A 26234-nucleotide genomic window follows, 5' to 3' on the forward strand; every position below is an offset into this window, starting at 1 on the left:
GGGGGGACGCCAGAGCCCGGGACCACAGCGCGGAAACGGCCCGGGGCCGAGCTGCAGTCAGATCCGGGGATGGAGGGAGCCGGACGGGAGTGAGGAGTGCGGGGAGCAGGCCCCGCTGCCCTCCCGGAGCCGCAGGCCGCGGTGGCAGTGGAGGACCAGGCCGCCCCGGAGGGGAAGGGGTCAGGCGGCCGGGCCCGGGCCTGAGCAGGCCCGCACGAGGCCCAGGCGAGGGGCGGGGGGGGCCGGGCGCCCTGGAGTCCAGGGCCCGGGCCCGCCCCGGCTCGTCCCCAGCACCAGGAGGCGCGGGCCGGGCCTCTGGCGGGGAAACTGAGTCCGAGGCAGGCCGCGGGGGCAGGGGCCGCGGGCCCCCGGGGGTCCCCGAGCCCGCGGGGTAGGGGGCTTCAGGGCCTCCCCGTGCACGGCCGGATTGGCGGGCCAGACGCTTGTAGATCCGAGGCCGGATTGGGGTGGGGTCTCCGGGACGCGGGCCAGCGAGGCCCGGATTGGGGGGATTCCGGCGCTTGGAGATCGAAGGCCGGCCTTGAGGAGGGGGAGTCAGACAATTGGCAAGCCTAGGAGGTTATTTGGGGAGGGGTCTCCGCGCCTCGGCGAGGCGCAACGCGGCGCCGCGGGGCCCCAGGCCTCGTCCCGCGCGGCCTCTGTGCAGGGTGGGCCGCCCCGGCCGGGCCGCCGGAAAGAAAGTGAACAAACCAGGACGCTAAGTGGGCGGGGGGCCCCTGAGCGGGGGGTCACAAAGGGTGAGGCATGGCCACCAGGCGTTTAACCGACGCTTTCTTGTTGTTGCGGAATAATTCCATCCAAACCCGGCAGCTGTTAGCCGAGCAAGTGAGTAGTCACACCACCTCCAGCCCTCTGCATTCACGTAGCATTGCTGCGGTGAGTCTCCCGGCGGCCCCCCCGACGCACGCCCGTGTGCACTGCGGGCTGCCTGTCTGTCTGTCTGTCTGTCTCTCTGTGGAAGGAAAGAAGAGTGAGCAGCCTCAGAGGCACCGGAAACGCAGGGTCCGGGGGCGCCCATAACCCTGGACGGGGAGCCGCCAGCGGGAGGCCCGCGCTCCGCACTTCCGCACCCCTCCCCCGCCCCCACCTCCACCTCCCCACCCCCACCCCCACCCCCACCCCCGCCCGGGCCGGGGCCGGGGCCGGGGCCGGGGCTCGGGCCCGTCGCCGCACGACTGGCCGCCTCCCATTTACATATGTTTTAACACGAAGATTGGGGGTGGGGGTGGGGGAAATGGGGGCCCTTCTGGAGCCTTTTTGTTTCTTTCCGTTGCAGGCCCCCTCCCCCCACCCCCACGCTGGGCCTCACTTTGGTTCTGAGAGCTGGGGTTGCAGGATCACAGAGCCCGGATCCTTGCAAATGAAAGACACCCTCCCAAACCCCCTCCACCCCCAAAAGGAGGAGGCTTTGTGTGTGTGTGTGTGTGTGTGTTGTGTTTTGTTGTGGGTTTTTTTTTTGCGCCTTTTTTTTTTTTTTTTTTTTGGTTGGTGTTGTTGTTTGCCTTTTTTTTTTTTTTTTTTTTTTTAGCCTTTCCCACCCGTTTTCTTTTAATGGCCTCGCTGCCCTCCTCGGTGTGGCCGCGTTCCCTCTGAATAATTGCCTCTCTGTTTTTTTTTTTTTTTTTTCCTGGGGGCTCGTGTTTGTGAGACCTGTAAGGTGCTAGGTTCTTCGTTTTCCATTTCCCACACAGGAAATTAAGCTTTTCCCTCCATTCGAACTTAAAAAAAAAGAAAAAGAAAAAAACGTGGTGTGTATGTGTGTCTGTGAAAATTAACCTTCAAAATAGCACTTTTTTTTTTTTTTTTTTTTAATTTATTTAACCTGAACCTTTCTTTAGTCCAGCGGTAGAATCTGTTCTAGGGAAGGCCTGGGAAGATGACTGAGGTGGTTTTGTTTGTTTTTTGATGAGGTCTCCTTTCCTTTTCTGAGCTTCAGTTTCTTGCTCTGATAAATGAGGGGACGGGTAGGCATGGTTTATGCAAGACGATGATGAGCTTGGGAATACCTTAAATTGAAAAGTGAAGTTATGAAACTAGTTTGTGGTAGGGAGTGGGTGGGAGCTCCTTGCTGTAGACTGGCTAGGTTTGAACAGAGACAGGCTTGGAGGATGAGGGAAATAAAGTCACCCCAAACCAGATTCTCAGGGATTATACTTGAAATATACAGCTGTGGGGATCTCACACTTATTTCACCTCTTAGGAACCATATTGCCTTTTAATTTTTTTCCTTTAGGACTTTGCTAAATGCTTCAGAAAAATCATGTCATGGGTCTTGATTATTGACAGAGCATCCGCAAAGACAGTTTTTCCTTTTTGTAAATCACAAGTGGAAAATGTCTTTGGCCGTATTGCTCCTATAGAAAAGCTAATTTAAGCCGTGTGAACAGTTTCAGGAATAAAATCATGTAAAGTCAGGTCCAAAAAGCATAGAAAACATGGACGGAGTGTGTTTAGATTTTTATTTACTTGAGAATTTGAAGGTTTTTTTCTGCATTTAACTGAAAGAAATGGTACTATACTGAAATAAGTGTAAGTGGACACGGGCTAATTTCAATGCTGATTTTGGAAAGAATGTTCTGAAATAAGCCAAGAATTAGAGAGTAGAAACGGAATGAATAAAACTCCTCAATGGAACTTTAGTTTTATCAAATAAGATGTCAAAATTGCATATTCCTTACATGACTTGATTTTATGCTACCTGATGGGGGGGGGAAAAACCCCACAGGACTAAAACTTGCGTTGATGTTTCTAAGGTACTGGTTTTACTTTATTGAAAAACGTTGTTTGCTTTTAAATTTTTAATCATATAAGGTTCAAAACACCCTGAACCGTTGGGTAACATGAGACTTTTATTATTATTATTATTAATCATTAAGTCAGACAGTTTAGAAACGTGGTGTCTAAGCCGGGCAGCTTTTTAGAAGTCCATTTCTAAGTCAAACCAATTTTTTAAATGGTTTTCTAAGTTAGGCAATTAAAAAAATACATGTGTTAAGCTAAGGCAGATAATTAAATATGGATAGCTGGAGAATATAATTTGGAAAAAAGAAGATAATGTTAACAAAAGGTACAGACATGTATAGCAAACTCAGACAATTTCTTGAAAACAGATTTCTGAATCAGACTAAATATACATATCTAAGAACATTAAAAAATATTTTTTATATGCTTTACCATTTAAAATGTTACATGCTTAGATTAGTCTATTTGAAATCTTTCTCAGATTGTAAGCAATCAGATCATGGAAAACATTCTTGTAGTCCAGAGAATCAAAAAAAATAGAATTTGCAATTAAACAAAAATGGTTTGCTTGAGTTAGAATTTAAAAAGAAAGCACACATTCGTATTTTTGATTGTTTGCATTAAAAAAAAACACATGGCATGTCAGATTTTTCTGAAGCATTTAGGGGCAAAGTATTCAAACTGGCAATCTTCAGTTTGCTTACAGTTGATTCAACAGAAACTATTCTGCACACACAACACACACAAAATCAAACATGGCAAGACGTTAACTAAGTGGAGGGTATAATTCTTTGGACTTTTCTGGAAGTTGGGAAAGTGCTAACATTTTTGGGGGAAAGCCACATCTAACACAGTTTTTAAAAACTTTATCAAATAACTTATGCAGTGTTTTTCACTGCATGTCCAGCTCATAGCAATGTTAATACTTCATTTCTGAATTGCAAATTTCAAAACCATCTAGCAAATCAAACAAAATCCTAGCTATTAAATTTGAACATGAACTAGGTTTTAGGTGGTACTAAGAAATTATTAATTAAACTAATGATAATTAAATTTGTTAATTTTATTAGAGATACCTACTGAAATGTTTAGTAGTCAAATGTTAAAATGCCACTTTTGTATATACTAACCCTCCATAAATGAAACCAGTAAGGCAAAGTGTTACTGATTGTTAAGTCTGCTGAGAAACATGTGGAGAGACATTATTCCATTTTACATACTTTTCTGTATGTTTGAAAAATTTTAAGTAAAAACTTTAAAAAGATACAGGTCATTAAAGGCATGAATAAAACAAGGAGAAACAATTTGTAAATATCTAAAACTTAGGTAATTAAAAAGGAAGCAACCAAATTCTAGAGTTTAACTTGATTTAAAAAATCATAACCTGAAATTTCTAATTCCTCATTAGAAGAAAAAAAAAAAGCTGCAGAAGTTCATTTCAGTGTGCTTGTTACCTCACACACAACCCAAATTAAATCACATTGAACTGATAGTTTTGGGGGGGAGGCTGTGGAGGTTTTGTTTTGTTTTGTTTTCAAGTTTTAAATCTGAATTTTCACAAACTTATTTAAGGAAAAGGCTGTGGAAATTGACTGTAAAGTTGATACACGTATGTACCTCACACCCCTCAAAACAAAGTACACCTAAAGCCCTATCATTCAAGAAACTTAAACATGCCTTTCTTTTCTTTTTTTTTTTTTTTTTTTTTTTTTTTTTTTTTGCATCCTAGTTAGAGGGAAAAAAACAAGTTGGGTGATGGTGATGGTGGGCTTATTGTGTGGACCTATATATATGCATACTAAAACAGATTTGGGCAGCATTCAGGCAAATATGTCACAGCTAAGCAGGAATTGAAGGAGGATGTACAGTGACAAAACAAGCTAAGTCCGGAGGGCCAGCAGAGACCTAAAGGTCCTTGACCCAACATCCCCTCTGTGATAACCCCTCTACCTCCCGTCCTTGACCACGTTCCGTGATGCCTATAGGAAATTCCAGCAGCCATTCACCCCCACCTCTTGTGCTACCAAAAAAAGGATTCGCCCGTATGAATCCCCAACCCTGTACCTTGTATCCTGCGGTCATACCTCTCGTTCAGGCCCTCAGGGTCTCTGACACGGGAAGCCTCTTCCTTCTTCTGCATGATAACCCTGCAGCCTTCGCGTTGCCGACAGCTTTCTCTGGCTCAGCAGTCCCCGGCTCAGACAGCCTGGTTAAGTTTCTTGCCTGTGAATGAAATCTAGTGTTTCTGTCTGCTCTTTCAAGTTGAGCACCCAGAGCTGAGCAAAATTCTACTTAATTGTGGTTTTGCTTGTATTCTAGTAAAACTAATTGTTAGACTGGGGTTTGATTTTTTTTTTTTTTTAATTTTTTTTTTAAGATGTGGAACAAAATGCAGTGGTTGGCATTTCTCATTCATTGTGTTTGGGCCTCAGTGTTGGATTCCTCCATCACCGTTGTACCTCAGGGCAGGTGTGAAATAAAGAGCACTGGACTCAAAGTCTGGGAATTTAGGGGTTCGTCCTGCTCTGCGGCTGACCCATTACGTGTCTGTAGGCATGGTTTTTAATCCTAACATCTTTTGCCTTATTTTTAAGTTGAGGAGTTTGAGTTAGGTGATTTCTCTTCCAATGCACTATTTCTCCTGACCCAGGCACACAGCCCCAGCTTTAATTTGAAAAGGAGAAATGGTCAACAACATCGCTGTGCCCGTTAGCCCAGTGTCACGCAGAAATCCTGGGAAGCAGCTTCGGTACTTTGCAGAAATAACTTTGACATTGTTTCAGCCAAGTGCAGGTTTTAAGACACCACCTCATTCAAGCAGTTATAGGCAGCTTGGCTTTAAGAAACCGAAATGAATTTACAAAGTAAAATAATCATCCCAAAAAATGTGTAGAGTCTGACATGAATAAAAAGTAGTTGAGTTGCTGTTCGGATCTGACGAGGTGCTGTCGGATGTGTGATTGCCTTTGATCTGGAATGGATCTAATAGAGGGATTGGGGCGACTTGTTTAGTGTTTACCACTTGATCTATCCTCTGCTTTAAAATAATGCATAATCTATAAATGGAAGCTAGAGTTAATTGGTCTTAGATTAGTTTGAAACTAGCACATTATTTTTAATAAAACATGGTGTGTTTTAGGGGGAAAAAAGATACTAAGGATTAACTAAGGTGGTAAGAAACCCAAAGTCCTTCTTCAGTCAAGACTGTAGTATTAGCCAAGTTTTACTGAGTGCTCACCATGTGCCTGGCACTGAGCTGTGGGTGCAGGGGCCCTTTGCACGTGCAGCCTCATTTCATCCTCACATAGGTGCTGCTGTTTTCCTCGTGATGCAGATGAGGGAACTAAGGTTTGCAGGAGTCAGGGAGCTTGCCCAGTGTCACCTGCCTGGCGGCCCTGGCCCCAGAGCCCTGTGCTAACCCACTGGGCCACAGTAGTGTTGACTTCCTTTCCAGAACTGGTGGTACAGGTCCTGCAAAATGGAAGGACCCATTGTTTAAATCTTGGTGTGTGTATGTTTTTTTTTTTCCTTCTTACACGAGGTTAGCATCTTCTATATGTCAGTTTGCAACCATACAGGGTCTGTTTTTACCAGCATATTGAAGGTTCTAGTCCATACTGAGTCTGCTGGAAAATTCATTCTCTGTCTTTAGAATCCAAGTATGAAATCATTGTATATTTCTCTTTAGATCCATTTGCTTTCCTGCCTCTAAAGATTCCCTATGAGCAGTGAGGCTTACTTGAGAATAAGGGTACTTTGTTGGATAAAAGTGAAGCAAACTTTGATTTGGGCAGTCACGGAAATAAAGTAAATAGCACTATAGCATAGACCTGTGCTTCCAACTCCGTTTGCTTAACTTTCCCAGACTTCCTGAGTAAACACAGATGGGTTTCCACTTACTTTTCAGTTTTATGTAGAAAGTTCTTGAGACTATAAATTCCACATGCTGCTTGGAGTTTTCAATATTTGCTTGATTATATGCCATGGGCAGGTCAGAAACCTAGATTTAGACATTATAAAGATTTAGAAGGTGATGATGTATAGTAAGGTGTTTTCATTTGGCTGTATTTTGGTTTTTCCTGATGGTAATTCTAAATGTTTTAATTTAGGTCTTGACAGAATTTTCTGGTAATTTGATGGCTGGGGGAGTTTTAAAGGCCTTCTATTTTTAAGTAGCAAAATGGGGTGGGGGGAGCTCTTTGAAAAGATGACCTTCTGAATTTAATTCCCAATGTGGTATGGTAGTAGGTGCCTATGGCTAGTAGTTCCCAGAATTGTTAATACATTAGAGATGCTGGAAGGTGGGGTGGAAGGAGGCCTGAACACCTGGGTCTGTCCTCATCTCAGCCATTAAGCCCTGGGACTTTAGGGAAATGGATTTATACATTCTGAAGCTTAGTTTTCTTATTTGCAACATAAGGAGCTTTATCTAGCCCGTGATTCTGATTCCACTTCTTATCAACTAATAATTGTAGAAACCAAAAGATCAGAGTGTGTGCTTGGTTAATAATCTAGGAGGACAGGCTCCTGTGTAGCAGAGATCTTCACCGTGGCGTGGTTTGCAGTAATACTTTGTTCAAAGATTAGATGCCCAGGAGCTGCTGCACAACAGGCAGATGGATAGGCAGATACCGGAGTTAGGGGTTTTGTCCTGTGCCTTGTTTTATTAACAAAAATATTTTAGTGCTTTCTTGATGAAAAATGTTAAGCTTTTAAAAAATAAAAACATTTTCTTTTTTTCTTTTTAAAGTAAAAGGTAATTAAATCAGATTTCCATTTGACACTATCTACTCTATTAAAATCTTCTAGTACTACTATTAGGGCAGGGTGTGTATACAAATATAATTCTCTTTGCTCTCAGCAAATTGTGGAAGGAATGAAGAGGACTTTCAGCTTTCTATAGTATCAGCTAATTGAATTTTTACATGGAGGACTATTGCTCGATGACACTTTTTATTACTGTCATTGTTTAATAATATTTTGGCCCTGATAGACCAGTTTCATTTGCACTATTAATTTTTAAATAAGGAAGTTACGTTTTTTAATTTTCTAAATGTACTGCTAAGCATTAAAAAACCCACACAGTTTATTATTGAAATTTACCACTAATTATTTCACTGATCAATACTGTAGAAGAGAAAAAAAGACCTAGTTGTTTAGATTATCTATCATTAGTAAATATCTGTTCAGAGGATAGAGTTCCATGTTGATTTGAAAAAGAACCTTTAGTTTTAAATTGAAACTTAATCCTCTGGCTGCCGGTGCTTCTTCCTTCCTACCCCCCTTAAAAAAAAAATCTCCTAATCTTTTTGTTTTGTTTTGTTTACTGGCTTTTCTAATAGCTTTATAAATAACTATGTGCTTTCTAGACTAATAATAATACATGGCAAGCAAATGGGAAGAGTTTTTCTTTTCTTTTACCACCTGTGTCTCTCTCCGGGGAAGAATGGTTTCTCGGCTTGCTTATTACCACGGATAAAGCCGTGTCTGCGGGATTGAATTTGTGGAGACCTTACATGTGTGGTCACTCAAATATTATCTGAATACAGCCATAGACGATTCTTGTGGGTTGTTCATTTTCTAATTTTGCTGCATTTGCAGGGTTGATTTGCATCCTAAAATATACACTTATTTGACATAGTAAAACGGCATTTTAGCTTTGCTCCCTTATTTTTATCTTCCTAAGGGAAATTTAGAATATTGTGTGTGATATTTTATATTTATGAAACAGATTAGCATTATATTTTAGTGAAACTAAAGCTAGTGTATTTTATTTGCTTTGCTGTATTTTTACAATTGTTTATTGTTTGTTTCCTATCTCATTCACCGAAATAACAATCACAGTAAATTAAAAAAGTAAATGTATATTGATGTAGCTTTTTTTTTTTTTTTAAAGGAACAATCAAAAGGGGGAGATTTTTTAAATGCTTTGGTTAGTAGATCTTTATTTTTAGTCAACTTCAGAGTTGTTTAAGATCAAAATATTTTCTCAACTGACCATACCTTATCTGTCTGTCCCATCCTTCTCTTCTCTTTGCTATCCCTAACTGGATGGGACTGATGGGAACAACATCTCTCTTCAGGAGCTGGATGAGGTATTGTGTTTTGAATATTTTTGTATGTTAATAAAATTATGTCTGTTTTTTCTGAAGTCTTTGGTCATATACAGAATGCTAACAGAGCTTAAATGTATTTTAGCATTTATTTTGATTACTTATAATTGTTGTGTTTAACAGTTTAATCCTCAGGATTTATTTACTATGCTTTCACACCAGGTAAATTGGTGGTTTAGAGAAGGGTTTAAGGAACTATTATTATTTACTGCTCTTAGGAAAGGGTCTCAACCTTGGCAACAGTAATGGTTGAGCCTTTTCTTGAACTTCCAAAAAGCCAGATTGTTTTTTGGATTATGTGTGCAACTCATGTGGAGTGCAAAAGGACACAATGTCTAGGGAGAGCCTAAAGGAAGGAGGGCTTAGACCCCCTGGACCTGCCAAGGAGGCTTCACGGCCCCTGGGTTTGGGGTGCAGCCAGTGACCCACTGTGCATGCTGACGGAACTTGGCATTGCGGGGTCCACTTTCTGCACCCTTCCCGCAGAACACTTTTGGCCTTTTCCTGACTTACTAACAGTTCACCGAGAAGATGGAGAGGGTGCATACTCATAGCACTTTATGCTAGGAGCACTAATGAAAGGGTTGAGGAAAAAGGAGACTGAACTGTGGCTGTCCGTTTCGTGTCTCCATTACCTATTTCAGCCGTGAAGGGGTAAAAATATTTTTCCAGAGGGTAGGCTTTTTAATAAGAGTGGTGGTGGGGGGTGATTTTTGGCTATGTTTTAATTTAGAAGTGTGACCAGTGAGGTGTGGGATTAGGGTGACTGTCTTCAAAACCAGTGAGGCTCCTAACTAGATTAAGATCTGCCTGTAAGCTCTAAAATCTTTTTTAACTACTTGATAATAGCAATAGACAGGGACCAACTTGAATATCCTTCATCGGGAACTAGTTAAATAAATGAGGTAGCGTCTTGATTGTCCGTCCTTCTTACAGAACATGGCCTGTCCCTGTGGGCTTCAGCAGACTCAGCTCCCAGACCCATCACTAAGTGCCAAGGAGCCTGCTGCCAGATAGTGTGCACGTGTGATTCCCACTCTTTCTGTTTTTGATTTTGAGAAGAAGAACTCACACTGATGCTTGTATGTACTTAGAACATTTCTGAAGGATACAATAAACAATTAACAGTGGACATCTTCCAGGAATGGTGTGGGATGGAGGGGAAACTTCCTGTCTATTACTTGCCCTTTTCTTAGGTTAGATATCTATTTTTCAAACATGTGCGTGTATTACTTTTGTTATTAAAAAAAACAAGTAGGATTTAAAAACAGCTACTCTTAAATGGGTAGCTCATTGAGCCAGGTACCATGGGCTCCCTGCTAGCACCCAGCCTGAGCCTGGGCCCTTGGGCCCTAGAGGGAGAAGAAACCACTGCAGCACATAGTGAAGTGAAGCATCTCTGGAGCACAGCAGATAGGATGCATGTGGGTCTTATAGAATAGGTATTATCTCTTCCTGAACAGTTGGGAGATGCAGGGCTTGTGGCCCCCCAAAAAGAAGTGTGTGATGAGGAGCACATCTAGCTATGTTACTTAGGGCTCTGTCCTTGGAGCCCATTTCCAGTCTTTCCTACTTCTTCACAAATTGAGCACCCACTGTAGGAATCAGCAGGCCCTTCTGCTTTTCTTCTTCTTAGCTTCTGAGTGTTTAAAGGGGGTCCCTACATTCTGTCACTAGAGACCCTACATGGAAAGCCAGTTTGCCACACACAACTCACATGCTGTTGGAATTCTCTGGACTCAAAGTCCAGTCACTGTTTTGGGTACACATGGCCACCTCATCCTCTTCAGCACTTCGCTTGGCCCTTCATGTCCTTTATCCAGAGCCATTATATCTTGAAGTATAGCTTCTAGAACTGTACATGATAATGTATTTTATTTACTTCATTCCATTTGTTTATTGTTTGTTGACTCAGCTAATAATTGTATATTTATCATTATTAAGTTCCCAGGTGCTGAGTTAGGAGCTGGGAATGTTTGGGAATGGTATCCAGAGCCTTGCTTCACCAGAGCTGCAGTGGGGCTTCAAATCAGTGCCCTCTGGGGACACTGAGAGTGACCCTCCAGCTCTGGGCATGAGTTAGATGGAAGCCCACCTCTTTGTAGTTGAGACCTGAGCAGAATTTCCTGACTGCATCCCTTGGGTCTCCCAGAGTAAAGCCATCTGGTAGCATCCTGCAGTGTGTCCACGTTAGATCATCATTCTACTCAAATCAACTTGAAAATCTGCACCCTGGGGATACTACTCTTTGTTTTCCAGAAGTACCAAGTGAGGTGTCCCTAAGGAGGAAGCTCACTCACCATTTACTCTCTTATCCAGAGAAGAATCTGCCCCTCGCCTTTGCTCCTGCTCTAATCTGCTTCCCTTCCTATAACAAAGTCATCTCCCAAGCTGTTGGGTTTTTTAAATTCATAATAGGACATAATAAAAAATTACAAGAAGTAAATGTCAAGCTCTCAAACCACATAGCCTGGGCAGGGCGAAGTGATACAGTGGGGAAACAGGCCATAGGCTGGGCCCGCTGGTTTCTTGCTCAGAAAGTCTCTATTGCTGGGGAGCTGTGGGCGGCGAGGGGTGGGGGGTGCTCAGTGTCCATATTTGCACAATATGTTCAGAGGACAATCCCCTCTGAAGACTTGTTGAAGGGAAGGGCAGTACCGACAGCACAGCCCATCATTGCCCCTACGGATTTTTTTTTTAAGGGTGTGTGTAATAACTGAGAAAAAAGGAAAATCAGTGCAATAGCAAAATTTATATCTGTCTGGATGATATGATTCTCTGATTTTTTTATTACTCTATTTTTTGTACATTTAAAAATATCTGTTTTGAACATTTATTGTTTCATAACCAGAAAAAGTAATCACGATTTTAAAAACTTATCACAGATTTTTAAAAGCACAATGTAGTGCTGACATCTCTTGATTCTCTTTTATCCATGTGCTTATTTACTCCTTCAAAAAACTGAGATTTTGTAAGCCTAATTGTCTATTAGCAGAGTCCTCGAGCCGTCCGTGCCCCATGAGTTATGCCCGTGGCCTGACTTCATCATACGCGCTCCTAGAGTCTCACGTGGAAGCGTGAGTGGCCAGGCTATGATTTTCAGCATCCTTTCTGGACTTCTTAAATGTTATTGCCACAAACAGTCCAGAATTGTCAATATTGTTTCTTGTTACCAATGCATTATGGTTGAACTTAGATTATTTTTTTTTAGATGTGGGTTTGGGGTGGCTGGGAGTGTCTGACTATGCTAATCTCAACAGAGGCTTTGCCATGTCCTTAATCTTACAGGACACTAAATCAGCCTTCTCGTAAAGGCAGGGTTTTCTAAGAGTAGAAGGGCTCTATATTTGGAGCAGCCAGATTTATAAGAGTATGTAAGTGTGCACGTTCCTTCCATAGATCAACAACTTGTCCATACTGTCTGGTGCTCTTTAAAGGGACAAATGTCAACATCTAAAGTGGACCAAGGGCAAAAGATAACTTCAGTGAGACTAGCAAGAAGCCTTTGGGTGTGCTGTGTTGGTCTTCGGTTGCAATTTCCCTGCGCTGGTGAATCGAGGTTAGGGTCGCACACCCCTGTAGCTCTAGGAGGACACAGCCACAAATCAGAGACAAGAATTCTGAAATTCTTACTTTTCATACGTACAATTTCTGTTAACGCTTTTTTTAATTTAAAAAATATGGAAAGATTTTTTTTACTGCAGAAGCACAAGTTCATTTGAGAAAAGCTTTAAAGACACCAGTATCCTATATTCGGAGAGGGGATAAGCCAAAATTCAGCAAGGAGAAGTAAAGAGAGTTAAAAATTGGGCTTTTTCTTTTTTTAAAGCCTGTATTGACTAGAATGGTAGTTTGAAAAATGATGTGTCCTGGGTCTTTAAAAAATAGGAAAGCGTGTTTTTAAATGTGAAGTGAGGTTTTAGAAACTGAAAGGGTGATTATTTTGCACTTAAAATACATATTTTTAATGTTCATATTCCTATTTCAAATAATTGACATTTATTTTCAATTATGTTTACCTTCTCGAAACGGTGTTTTTTTTTTAATTTTAAATTCATACTGGTAAAATAAATGACATGTTTCATTTGAGTACTGCTGAATTTCTTTTTCCTGATGAGCTGTGGCTATACACTGTATTAAAAAGGGGACAACTTTTCCTATATTTCAAGTTGGCAGTCCCAAAAAATCTTATCTTACTGGCAAAACCCTGACACAGTGTACGGGGATGCTAGGGCCAGCTTCGTGTGCTGCCATCTGTCCCCTTGGGGTAGGGGTCTGTTCATCAACAGGCTTCCTTAGAACATTTAAAGAGAGTGTTTGCCCCAGTTTTAATTTACATGCATTTTTTGGGGGGAGCACAACTCTTATGTAAAATTCAGTACTACTTAAAAAGGTGAATCTGCTTCAAGTGACTTTTCATGTGTGATTGCCATTTCTCATTTGTTTCAGATAAATTGATACTAATTACTATCTAGATAAATTTAGGTAAATATCACCTCTATATCATTTTTAGTTTAATGTATTTGTATAAACAGTAAAAACGGTACAAAATGAGATTGTGAATTTAAAAGCCGTAAACAAAACAAATTATTACTCTATTGAAAATGATAGAATAATACAATGTAGCAGATTCAATAATAAGCTGGCGTCGTTGGAAGTGCCGTGACCCATGAAGAGGTACCTTAGCAATTTTGGGTTTTGCTTGGTATAAACAGCTGGAGGTTGAGGTTTAAGTTCTGCTCCAGTAGGGCCCACAGCTCTGTGTCCAGCACCTGCTGTGCAGCTGGCAGATGCTGGGATTGGCTTTTTTGGTTTGTCTCTCCCGTTTTGGTCACTGTGCCTTGGCACAGAGTTGCATATCTTTTGGTGACTTTGGAGGAATAAGTGGCCCTGCTTCTCACTGTCTGTCCCTGCTCTGTGTAGGATGAGGTCTGAACCTCACCGCCACACCCGTGGATGGTCAGGGAGGGAAGGTGCTTTTTGTTGATGCACATGCGCTTACTGGGAGCCTGACCTGTAGTCCTTGGAACTGCTGGTGCGGAGAGGGTCTGAGGACTGTGTTTCCTGGTGGTGTTTCGTTCTGAAGACTTGTCCTGATTTGTTTTCTTAGCAAATTGCAGTTATATTTCACAGGCCTGCCAAAGTGATGGGCAGCTTGTGGAGTAGATGGGGCTTCTGGAGTCAGCCGACCCGGTTTTAATCTGTCACATAATAGCTTTGTGACCTTGGGCAAGCTACTTAACTTTTCTGAGTTTCAATTTCCTCATTTATAGATTGAAATAATAGTTCCTAGCTCACTTAGTTTCTATGAGGATTAAAACAATAAAAAGAATCAAAGATCCCTATTAGTGAACTCTTGAAAACAAACAGGGTGGCCGTGGTTGAGAATTACCGCTTCATGGACTCAGAGCCCCAGATCGTGCAGGTTGGATGACACACCATTTGTTTACGACCTGAAATGACACTGTGGTCCTGCAGGGTCCACGCGGCGGCGGAATGCTGGTGACTTAATCACGACTCACAGACGCTCTGGGAGTAGTTATTGAGGATTCTGGTCCCTTCAGTGTGGTCATTGCACGCGGGGTGATCCATGAACACACAGAATGCCCTAAGCCCATGGGGGCAGAACTGGGCGAGGGAGTGGGGGCCTTTGGGGGGGGGGCAGATGCAAGATGCCAGTTTGCTTGTAGGAATCTTGCTATAAACTGTTGAGGATTTAGGGCTTATTACTTGAAGAATTCTTTTAATGTAGATTTTTCCTTATGTTCTATTTTTTTCCCTTTATCTGTGGATTTTTAAATTTTGTGTGTTCCTTAATTAGAAAAGCAAACGTGTATTTGCTGAATGAATGAAAAAATAAATTTAGATAAATGCAAGGGGGGGAGAAAAGCAATATAAATTCTTTATCCATTTCTACACTATGATTTAGAAAATTTACAAAGTATTACCTGTACAAGACTTTTATATACTGTTTTCCATTATTTTTTTTATCATGATTTGGATCTTTGGAAACTGGCAATTATAAATTCTGAGCTCCGGAGGGCACCTCAAGATTCTTTCAACCTGTTCACTGCCTCCAGGCAAGAGAACAGCTTAACCAAGCCAGACCCACGATCTCCCTCCCCATCTTCAGGACTTTCTAAGGCAGTGTCTTATACAGGGAAAATCAACGAGAGCTCTCGGTATCATTGCAAAGTAAGTGAGAACGTTGCCGGTGGACATTGAGCCGAAGAAAGGAAGCGACAGTCAGGATTGCATTGAGGTTTTTCAGGATTGCTTTTACCAAATGGTGGGTAATTTGCTAATCGTTTTAGGCAGTTCTTTCACACATTTTAACACACGGTTAATGATCTTGTGACCAAGATAACTGGATCAGCCCCATTTCCAAAATAAGCTAAATGTGTGTAAGTGAACCTTGCTCCTATTGAACATTTTGTGTGAGTTCCATTTGTAGCCTAGTATTTTTTTTTTAACTTGTATCTGATCGCATTAATTGTTGAGGTTCATGCCATCCTGTCAAATGTAGTACTAGTACTAAGAGGTCTTTCTGTTAAGGATCTTTTGTTGATTTTTTTTATTACATTTCTATAGCCAGATCAAGTCAAATTCATGTTCACAAGTATGTCCAAGAAAATTAAGAACTGGTGCATGAAAAGATAGGAAAACAGTCCCAAATCCTAGCAGTATCAGAGCAAGCTTATGATCAGGCAAGTGCACTTACTCCTCCATTTCTTTGTCTTCTTAGGGAGCGAGATTTAAGAGGGTGTAAGAGTATGCATATGAAAATGGAATATGAATAATTTTTTTAATGTCCCTTTATTTCTCTGTAGCTTGCTGATGACCGTATGGCTCTGGTATCAGGCATTAGCTTAGATCCAGAAGCAGCAATTGGTGTGACAAAACGGTCACCTCCTAAATGGGTGGATGGAGTGGATGAAGTAAGTTGAATTAGTTTCATACTTTATTTCTTTAAGTAATTATGACGCCAACATTTGTTAAGATATCTGCCATAAAAACTGATTTGGCTACACTTGAATGCATGTCCCTAGAAATATTTTGCTTTAGGTTTATTTAATTCACCCACCACAAGAAAGAAAGGGGATGTTATGTTAGTGACCTTGGCGTTAGTAGTAACTACTTGGATTATAGAGAGAAACTGGAACTGTATAATGAGGCGTGGTACCGGACTTGAAAGTTGCTCACACATCAGCTACCCTACAAGTTGACTGAAGCCTGAACTCTGTACTTGAGTGTAGCTTAATTGTCTAGGAGGTAGACAGATGCCTGGCAGGCGTCAGAGGAGTCCTGGTGATTTCATTTGTTTAGATACAGTACGATGTTGGCCGAATTAAACTGAAGATGAAGGAATTAGCCAGCCTTCATGACCAGCATTTAAACAGACCCACCCTGGATGACAGCAGTGAGCAGGAGCACGCCATTGAAATAACCACCCAAGAGATTACTCAGGTGAGGATGAAAATGGGTCCCCAGGTTGGAAGGGGCATTTCCCAACCTTCTTATGACCCCCTCAAAAGGCATCACGAAGTATAGACTGTAAAACAGATCACACGCCAATTTCCCAGAGCAGCACTTCCCAACCTGAAGTTCACAAAGGGACAGGAGGACCTGAGCTCCCCCAGGTATCAGCATGGTCTTAGAGGAATGGAGACTGTTTTCTCAGCTGTGATAGTTACCACTGTGAACGGACTAACTTCTATTGTACGCTAGTGCTTAAAAATTATTCATCTTAAAAAATGGTCCTCATAATTGGAAAAGATTGGGAGCTGTTGCCCTAGGCTTGAGTATATTAGTATCCTCGAGAAACTCAGTACCTTAGAAAAATTCCTTGTAAAATGTTAAATTTGAGTAATTTTAAATTATATGACTAGCGTGTAAACTTTAGTGTGTACATTTTTTATTTGTCTTCGTCTCCTGATGCTGGTCATCGGTGAAGGGGTGATGTGCTGTAGGAAAGCCCTGGGTGTTGCAATGTTTGAATTCCAGCTCTTAGCAGGGTAACAACACCGTGGTTCTCATTTAAGCCCTCTGACTCTGGTGTTCTTGTCTATAAAATGGGAACAATAATATTAATACCTGCCCCAGGGTAGTGATAGGGATTAAATGAGAAGGTTGCAATAATAGAGCAACACGTGGTGATGGAGCCTGAGAATGTGTGCACAGTGCCCCAGCACACAGCGCACAAGCACACAGCGTTTGTTCACATCCCGATCAGTCTTTCTGTGCATATAAGTGAGGCCTCAGATCACTTTGATCTGGTCACCTTTCTCGAGGCTCATCCGTGTGAACAGATGAACAGAGCATTTGATGTCTCTCAGACTCGTGAGTGCAGACACACTAGCACTCAGGGTCTCCCTTCACGGCTCGCTGGGAGCCGTGTGCTTCCTCTCCCAGCTCTTTCACAGGTGCCAGCGTGCGGTGCAGGCTCTGCCCAGCCGGGCCCGCAGGGCCTGCTCCGAGCAGGAGGAGCGGCTCCTTCGCAACGTGGTGGCCTCCCTGGCGCAGGCTCTGCAGGAGCTGTCCACCAGCTTCCGGCGTGCACAGTCGGGCTACCTCAAACGTGAGTGTCACCAGGCTGATTTCAGGGATTTTGAGTCATGAAAGTTTCAGCACTAGGATTATGGGCCACTTTCTGTTTTCATCCTTCCTTTTTGCTGCTAGTTCTCCGTTTCTTCCTGTACCCTCATCCTTAACCCCTTGAGCACATTCACACCTTCCATGGCAACTGGCAGCTGGCCCCGCCCCGCCCCCATGGACGGAGGCTGGGGACCGGGGTTGCAATAGTTCACACACAACAAAACACAACGTACTCTGTGTCGAGCTTCAAAAATTTGAAAATCATTCTAGCACATTTATAAAACATGGAGCTTTCCAGATGTTGGGTTGGGGGAAGCTACTAACAAATAAGTAAAATAAGTTGTAATCACATGAAAGCTTTATATTTGCATAACAACTGAAGTATTTGAATGCCTGAAAACTTTTTTGGGAGTAGTTGAGCCACTTGCTGCTTTGGCACAAGTGATTTCAGCCTACCTTTTCTTCGGAGGCCGTGAAAAGTCCGGTTCTGGCCACATCTGTGTTCAAATTACCTCATAAATTGGGTTTTCCTATATTGCCATTGTAATCAATAATATCCCCACACACTCCAAAAAATTTAATAATAATTGCCCCTCCCTCTGACAACTGGCATATTTGTATTTTAATTTTATTACTTCTAAAATTCGATTAGGGTCATTTGGAATTGTTACTAGAGATGCTTCTGGAAAGAAATATTGATTTAAAAAAATGTTTTGTAGCAGCAGTTAGATTAAATATTTCTGCCTCTCTTAGGGATTCTCAGATTGTTTTAAGTGTCATTTTGTCACTCACTTGGCATCAAGTGAATAGTACACATTTATAATGTGATTTTGTCTGGAATAACCCCCAATGCTTGCATATTGTTATATGTTTATAATCCTTTACTCTTCCCCCCACCTCTGTTGGAGATAGGCTTCCTGTAAAGCTAAGAGTATCTCCATTTTGACTGTTGAGTTTTACTCTAGATTTCCCCTTTTTAATGGTGGAACAGTAACCAGGATGGTTTACATATTCGAGTAAAGTGAATTCCTATCTATGATAGGCATGAAGAATCGAGAGGAAAGATCCCAGCATTTTTTTGATACATCAGTACCACTAATGGATGATGGAGACGATAATACTCTTTATGATCGGGTACGTGAAGGGGCTGCAAGGTTGACTGCTGTACATTTGCGCTCAGTTCTGTTCCTTCTCTTCATAGACCTGTAACTTCTGTGCAATGCAAATGGGTCAGCACTGCTTGACTTGTACATCCATCAAGTAGTTTTTGCAGCAAGTGGAAGAACAGTCATGGGGGCCATACTGTTTCTTCCTTTCTATAGGCTACAAGGAGGCCTTGTAATCTGCCTTTCAGAACCTTCGGGAAAGCAGTCTGCACACCCCTCATTGGGAAGAACCCAGAGAAGTGCAAGGCTATCCCTGGTGATTTTGCTACTCAGCCCTTGTGTAGCTGCAGACATGGGTTCTCTTCGTGTCCCCTGCTTTGGCCACTAGTGCTTTAGGTCCTGCTTGTTTTAGGAATTTGGATCTTTCCCATTAGGGAAAAATAAGTGCTTATGTGTTGTGTTTATGTGCTTTATAGAAGTATTTTCAGAATTCATTCTTTAAATGATACCTACAGCGGTACACCATACCTTTCTGGAGGTGGGAGAAGAGAATCTGACACACAAATCCTGTACTTTTTGTTTTGCTAGGGTTTTACAGATGACCAGTTAGTGCTGGTGGAGCAGAACACTCTGATGGTGGAGGAGAGGGAGCGGGAAATTCGCCAGATCGTGCAGTCCATTTCTGACCTGAATGAAATATTTAGGGACTTAGGAGCAATGATTGTGGAGCAGGTACGTGGTTTACCTTCCTCATCGTTGAGTTTTCCTGCCATGACATCTGGTCCTTCTTGAGACTTTTGATTCCGTATTCCTGTCAGGAAACAAAATTTGACCCTCCTGCCCTTCCACGTATGTATGTATGTATGTTGTGTGTGCTCACACTTTTGTGTGTACATGCACACACAAATATGTGTATATTTTCTCCGCACAGAGATCTGTATATGCAAATTATATGCATATACTAATGTCATTCCCTATAAAACTATTGATAACCTTTTATTTTTTAAGTAAAAAATAGGTATCAGTAGAAGATCTCAGATTCTTTGCCCATACACCAAGGATGCTCATGGGACCACCCTACTTCGGGGGTCTGGTGGGTTCTGCCCCCACTCAGCAATGATTCTGGCAATAGATAAGGTTTCCCTGCTAATTTTGGCAGGTTATTGTGTAAGGGCAACTGGAACCACTAGCTTTCAAGTAGAATTAAATTGTTTGTTCACTGTTACAATCTGATTAGGGTATTTTATTATCTTGCCAGCAGGGATTTGGGTCCTGATCCCCCTGCAACCAGCTGCACAATGGAGTGTTGAGGCCATGGAAGATCTAGTTACAGTAATTACTCCCACGGTTCCCAAGGAACTGCTCTTGCTATCTCTTCTGATACAGTGTGTTCCATTAAGAGCCCTGTTCTTCCACATAGCCTGGTGTTCCCTTCTCTCTGTTTGAACCGACAGATTAAACAATTAAAAACAAAATTCTCCTTGAGGCAAACGTGTAATTTTACATGGTGGATTGGAGCTCACCGTCTTTGCTCTGACCCATGGAAACCTGTGTTGACGTTTATAGACAGGACAGTCTATTTCCAGGCCTAATCATAACCGGGTCTAGCTTAACCAGCTCTCTCTGCTTACTTGAATCCAAGTATTTAAGCGGCAAATGGGCACAGAAGCCAGCCTTTCGCCTCTCAGAGCCTATTTCCACTGAACCGTATATTTTTTTAAAGCCCCAGTAAGTCTGAATGTGGCATATCTTAGAGTGGCTAAATCCAAAAAAGAAACCTCAATTTGTCAGTATTTCTTTCTCATGAGTTATACTTTATTGTGACTAACACAGCGCTCTGCCATTGAGTGCCTAATATTGCTTGATGATGGATTCCAGAGCTTTCCGTGTGTACCTTTACAGCAACAGTTAAGTAAAACAGATAATCCTGTGGATAATGATGTCTGCAATTTGCATATCTCAGTTTTGAAATTCCACGTTTCCAGTTGCAGTTGTTGATCGTCTGTAACTGTCATTTATCACCCAGGGTACAGTCCTTGATAGAATTGACTATAATGTTGAGCAGTCCTGTATCAAAACTGAAGATGGCTTGAAACAGCTTCACAAGGTAATGTTGTACGTGTCCAGGTGTCCGGGGTCATTTTAGTCAGAGCTGATCACGTGGGTTGTTGGCCATTGTACTGTGGGGAGTGGTTCGAGGTACACCTCGCACTTCGATTTGAAGTTGTCGAGAACTCCTTTCTGTGACGATAGATTATAAAAGATTTGGCCATTTCTTTCTTTTGGAAAGTCTTTGATTCTTTGAATCATCTTGCTTTAGGGAATCAAGGGAATGGGCACCTGCTAGGTGTGTGTTGAACGTTCTGTGTGCTTGTTGCTGCTGACTCAGGTCTCTTGCTGTGACACCTTTCTGATGAATTGCTGGTAGAGGATCATTCTGGAGCAGATAAAAATCTCATTTTCCCTTTTAATTACTGCAGTATATCTGTGTGCTACCTTGAGAAAAGAATAGTTTGTTGAAGTGAGAGTAGCTCTCTTACTCTTTGCTAATAAGGTAGCTATTTCCGGAATATCTTTCATGATATTTGTTAAAAATAAACGGGAAGCGTCTTAGAAATCTTGTCATCAGTGATGAGAAACATACATATGCTGCTGAGTGGATCTCGTATATAATTGGGTGCATGTTTTCTTTAAAAGGAATGCTAATACTTCACAAGTAAAATAAATTCTGTCCATTTTCTTGTATCTTTGAGACCCTGTGATATTTGTAGCCATATAATGAGCATTTTTCCAGTCCACTAATGTACTGCTCTGTCGCTTTTCTGAAGCTGGTTGCCCTCTGAGGCAGCGGCAGCCCCGGCAGCCCCGTCTGAGAATGGTGTCAGGTTTACAGAAAGTGAGACCGACCTACTGAGGTCTGACCAGAAACCCTTCGCTTTCTCTTTCGTGTGCTCACTGCCGCAGCAGGGTGGGAATAAGACTCTAACGCACGATGGAAAGAAAAGGCCTGCCTCTGGTAGGCAGAGGGCTTTTTAAGCATTTAGATTCATTTTGCTGCCGAGCCTTGTGTATGAAAACAGTTATAACTAACTTGAGTTTTCCACTCTATAATATCCAGTTTCTGATATGCTGTTGAATTATGCATTGGTTTTGAAGTTTCTTAAATAAAAACTAGTGAAACATGTTTTGTAATAAAGCACAGATAAAGGGCAAAGCTTTCTCCGCAGGAGTGTACAAATCTAGTGGGAACTAAAAATTTTGTGTTAGGTTCTACTTTATAAATCATTTTGAGAGGCTTTAAAGTATATCATTTAGTATTGGTTTCCCTGGTGTTCTGGGTTCCTTATTAGAAAAGTAAGCATGCTCCGTCTTATCTCTCAAGTCACATTGCTGTCAGTGGCATGGCTGGCCGTTTCCTTGGCAGTCACCTCATCGAAGGAGGATTGAGCCTTGGGAGTGGCTTCATGCAGGCCAGATTCTCCAGACAGGTTAACCTGTCCATCCTGATGTTTCCTCCTGGCTGATGAGTGGCTCCCAGTGGGTGTAGTTCTTAGGTAACAGAACTACCAGTCAGGAGGTTGGTGGGGAAACATGGAAGTAAAGCAGAAAAGATTGGATTTTCTTAGCAGACGTTTCCATCCAGCTGTCTCCTTCATGTCCTTCCCTGGGAAAGGGCCCCGCCTGGGGAAGGGCAGGGCATGCTGTCCCTAGGTATGGTTAGCGACACCCGCAGAACCTCCTCCTTGTCCACGCTCCTTTCTCTGGTCAGTTCCCAGGAACCCAGGTGAGGCATTTTTGCATTTGTGCACAAGAGGCATGGTGTAACTGAGGGTTTACCCCAGCCCGGGGCATCCAGGCTGAAGTTTGCAGGGGAGGACTGTGAGGATGCTGAGCGCTGGAAGCAGAAACACAGCGAGAGATTATCTCAGGGCGGTTCTTTCTGCACTTGAGAGCCATGGGGCACACTCTTCCCATTGCTATTTCAAAGGGAGGAGTGTGTTCTTATTTCCAAAATCAGGGGAGGCAGAACACGGCCCCCCGCGGGCCCACCAGTTCTACACGCGCTGGCTGGGGTAACCTTAGCCAGTATTTTGACGTCACAGTGAAGGAGGTGTGCGTTCATCCAAAGAACTGTATCCAGAGACGGGAGGCTTTCGTTGAAAGAAGGCTTCCTCCCAGTCAGTGGAAGTAGGAGAAGCGGGGCCACGTAGCCAATCCTTGGACTCCTCCTGCTAGCCTTTGTCTTAAGAGTGGATTCCAGCACCCTCCCCCCCTTGCATTAGTGCATCTGGGGTAAATAGGTGGCTCCAGGGTCATGGAAGTTGTCCGCTGTGTTGATTAAATTTGCTTGAATTGGTAGAAGGGATTATAATGATGTGACGTAGCCCGTAGCAGAGATGCCAGTGACACAGACAGACTGCAAGCCCAGAACTGGAAGCAAGCGAGGCTTGATTTTGGATTTTTGGGAAAATGACGGCCTTTTCCCCCCTCTCTCTGTAGGCAGAGCAGTATCAAAAGAAGAATCGGAAGATGCTTGTGATTTTAATATTATTTGTCCTCATCGTTGTCCTCATTGTTGTCCTCATCGGCGTGAAGTCTCACTAGGCGTCCGTGGGGCTGCGTGTGCCGCCTGCTTGGACTCCCGGCGCGAGGGGCTCGGCCGCCCTGCGGGCACAGCAGAGGCACGGGCCGCGGACCGCGTGGGGGCAGCGAGCACTGGCCTGGACTCCTCGCAGTCGTGCTCAAGCAGAGGGAACGGGCTTCTGGTTTTCCTTCATGGTCAAGAATTTAAGGACCTTTGCTACTGCTGCAGAATAGAGATTGAGCTCTGTCATCGGTTATAACATATATTTTTTTTAGAAAGAGAAAATGAGTTGAATGTTTACAGGCACGCCACAAGCTGGTTGATACTGTATGTGCATATGCTATTTTTTTAGCCGTCATGTCTGAGCAGCATGTTAAAATAATTTTTGGAAACATTTTTTTAAAAACCATGTGGTTTTTAAAAAATTTGGTACCAAAAATTTATGAGTAGAGGCAAAAATGCCTCTTCATCTTTCTCTGTATATTTTCCAGTTGAAAACAAACTGAGAAGTCCTTTAAGAATTTATAATCCGTTCCCCATTAACTTAATTTAGCTTTTCCATCACTGTTAATGATCAGAGTAACAAAGTGTGAAAAATAAGAAACCATCATTGATGTTAATTAACACATTTAGATGGGCCAGTTAAAACAGCTTCATAAGTTTAAATTAATTGTAAATGGACTATTCCTCATCTAGAATTTGTGCCCTGCATTTTCTACTGTAAACCAAAAGGGGTTACTCACAAAACCACCTAAATTTAAAAGTTGGTGATTTGAACCAACCTCACATGAAAACATGAAAATAGAAGATTGGCAGTGTCATGAAAGTCACCAGAGTCAGCCAGTGTGTCCCTGTACTCGTCCCCAGCCGTCCTTGCTCAATCCATTACTTATATACTAACCACATAATGGCCTGTTCAAACCAGACACCATTTAATGAACTGTGAATTTACACAGAGGCCATTCTAAATGGGTCACCCCATTTAGGATTAGTGGATCTCAAATTATTAACCAAACATCACTCCATTTCAAAGTAAAATATTCCACCGTGGTATGATTTATCGGCTCTTCCACTGCTACTTAACATGCCCCGAAAGTAGGCATGTTCCTGCAGATTCTGAAAATCTTGATTAGGAAATCCCTCATTTGTATGAGCATGAATCAGATCGCCAAAGTAGGCCTTTGCCGTTTACTTACCTATTATCAATATGGTGCTCGAATATATTCCTGGAACTGTAGAATAATGTGTAAGGTGATGGTAACTTTGAAAGCTGAAGTTGTTCATGTTCTATTTGGTCTTGAGATAACGGTATCTTTTTAATGGTCTTTGTATAATTTTCGATGGCTTTTCCATTGTTGTTTGCCTCTCCTAAAAACGTTTAAGAAGAGCATGACCTCATTAAATGTGCTATGTTTTATTTGGATCAATCACATAAAATGTCTCTTTAGAATTGACTTTGAAGTTGTTTCCAGAAACTTAAACTCAAGTCCAGAGGTTCAAGTCATCCAAACAGATCATGGTATTAATACCCAAACCCACGCTCCAGCCTTCCCTTTCCAAGTTGTTTGCGACTTCAGGCCCCCACTGATTTCTCATTACTGATGTGGCTGTGGAATGATCTAAGGGTGTCCCTGGCATTTCGGGAAATCGCATGGTATTCCCTGACAATTATTTATTAGGGAGAAAGGTCAGGAAAACAAATCCACCACCTACCTGATCACCCCTGAAATGTGGGGCTTCTACAGATCTTGAGAATAGCTCGAGGCATTGTCTGCTCACAGCAGATTCTAATCCAGTGGCAGAGTCGAGGCGATCCCCGATCCCCGAGACCAGCGCTCCGAGGAACGGGGCCTGAGGATCAGGGGTCTTCCCTCCCTGACAGTCTGCAGTGGTGGTGCTGGATTATTGGTAAAGCTTTTAAGATGCTCAGTCTTCCCTTGAAGGAAGGTGACCTTTTAAGAAAGGATCACCAAAAAAAAAAAAAAAAAAAAAATTCACCGTTTATTTATATTTATTTTCAGTTGATAGGGGGTGATAGGGGTTGGTTTTTGCACCCCCCAACCCATCTGGGTAAAATAATAGATCTAAATAGGAGTGGTTTTAAGAATCTCGAATGGTGTGAAGCCAGTGCAGTGCCAGCGAAAGCCCCAGCTGTCTCTGCCATTCCCTTGTCCCAAGGCGGGAAGCAGCCCCAGAGCCTGTGCGAAACACTGTATTTTTCTTTTGAGCCTTTACTTAGGGAAAGATCAACAGCCTTGGAGGAAGTAAGAGAAAATTGGTAATGGAGTCCTAGTACCCTTGGGGTCATTCTTCCCGGCTGAAGGCGATGGGGGCTCCTTTTCCTGCAGACAGCCATTGTCTGTGGGAAGGCCAAGCCATCCCTCTCTGTTGGGCTCCAGGGTGGGGGTGGGGGGGGTCCCTCCCCTCTCCTGGGATGCAACCAGAGAAGAGGGCCAGCAGGGAAAGCTCCTTCTGGGCAGCTCTGGGCTCAGCCACTGAGCACCTGCTCCCTTCCGTGTCCTGGGGTGGCTCCTCGAATGGGACTGGGGACGAGAGAAGTAAATGTTTACTGTCAGGTCTCCAAAGCTCCTGATCTTTCCCTAGGTCGTAACTGAAATCTACTGTCTCTTGTATTAATTTGGGGGTGGGGGTGCTAGCTTTGCCATGGGCGTGAAGCAGTGTATGTCTCTAATTTAACGGATTTACTGCTTTCTCTGCTAATTGAGAGAGCATTATTTATTTGTTTTGACACAAGTGCTTTCAGTGTTTTATCCTAGCTAATGGCTTCTTAAAGGTAATAAAACCCTTCCAACCTAATTGGTCAGATAAGACTTTTTTTCTTGTGTGCTTAAATAAAGCAATTAGTGAAGCGCTTCTATCCAAAATGACTTTTTTTTTTTGTCCTTTTTTAAAACTAATTTACTGTTACTGGAAACTTTTTGTACAATAAAGCAATCATGCGGATTAAAGAACATCCTGCAATCCTAGTATTAATTTTAACGATGGGGCTCGTGTTTTCTTCAAATGCATCTGTGTTACGGGAGGGCCTGGTCCATTCTGTGATCGTTTGGG

General features: G+C 42.6%; 1 protein-coding gene and 1 long non-coding RNA gene across 8 annotated transcripts; one reads left to right on the forward strand and one right to left on the reverse strand.

Moving 5' to 3' along the window:
• STX16 (syntaxin 16) lies at window positions 1-26134 on the forward strand. Of its 7 annotated transcripts, none has more exons than XM_072801574.1 (9): window positions 5-846; window positions 8847-8858; window positions 15707-15814; window positions 16203-16343; window positions 17289-17454; window positions 18514-18605; window positions 19166-19309; window positions 20604-20684; window positions 23078-26134. In XM_072801574.1, exons 1-9 carry the CDS (start codon window positions 766-768, stop codon window positions 23180-23182), a joined length of 930 nt encoding a protein of 309 aa, XP_072657675.1. In that variant the 5' UTR covers window positions 5-765; the 3' UTR covers window positions 23183-26134. The 7 variants fall into 7 exon arrangements, with proteins under 7 accessions (XP_072657679.1, XP_072657681.1, XP_072657675.1 ...); XM_072801577.1 differs by lacking the exon at window positions 8847-8858 and adding an exon at window positions 15468-15583 and having other exon boundaries at window positions 7-846; XM_072801573.1 differs by lacking the exon at window positions 8847-8858 and having other exon boundaries at window positions 5-897.
• Window positions 776-9407, reverse strand: LOC140618710 (uncharacterized). Its single transcript, XR_012018785.1, has 2 exons — window positions 4848-9407; window positions 776-973 (listed from the first exon to the last, which is right to left on the reverse strand). It is a non-coding gene; the product is annotated as an uncharacterized lncRNA (long non-coding RNA).
• Window positions 26135-26234: the final 100 nt, after the last annotated feature.

The sequence above is a fragment of the Canis lupus genome, chromosome 26 (genome assembly GCF_048164855.1).
Source record: "Canis lupus baileyi chromosome 26, mCanLup2.hap1, whole genome shotgun sequence".
In the NCBI taxonomy this organism is placed as follows: Eukaryota; Metazoa; Chordata; class Mammalia; order Carnivora; family Canidae; genus Canis; species Canis lupus.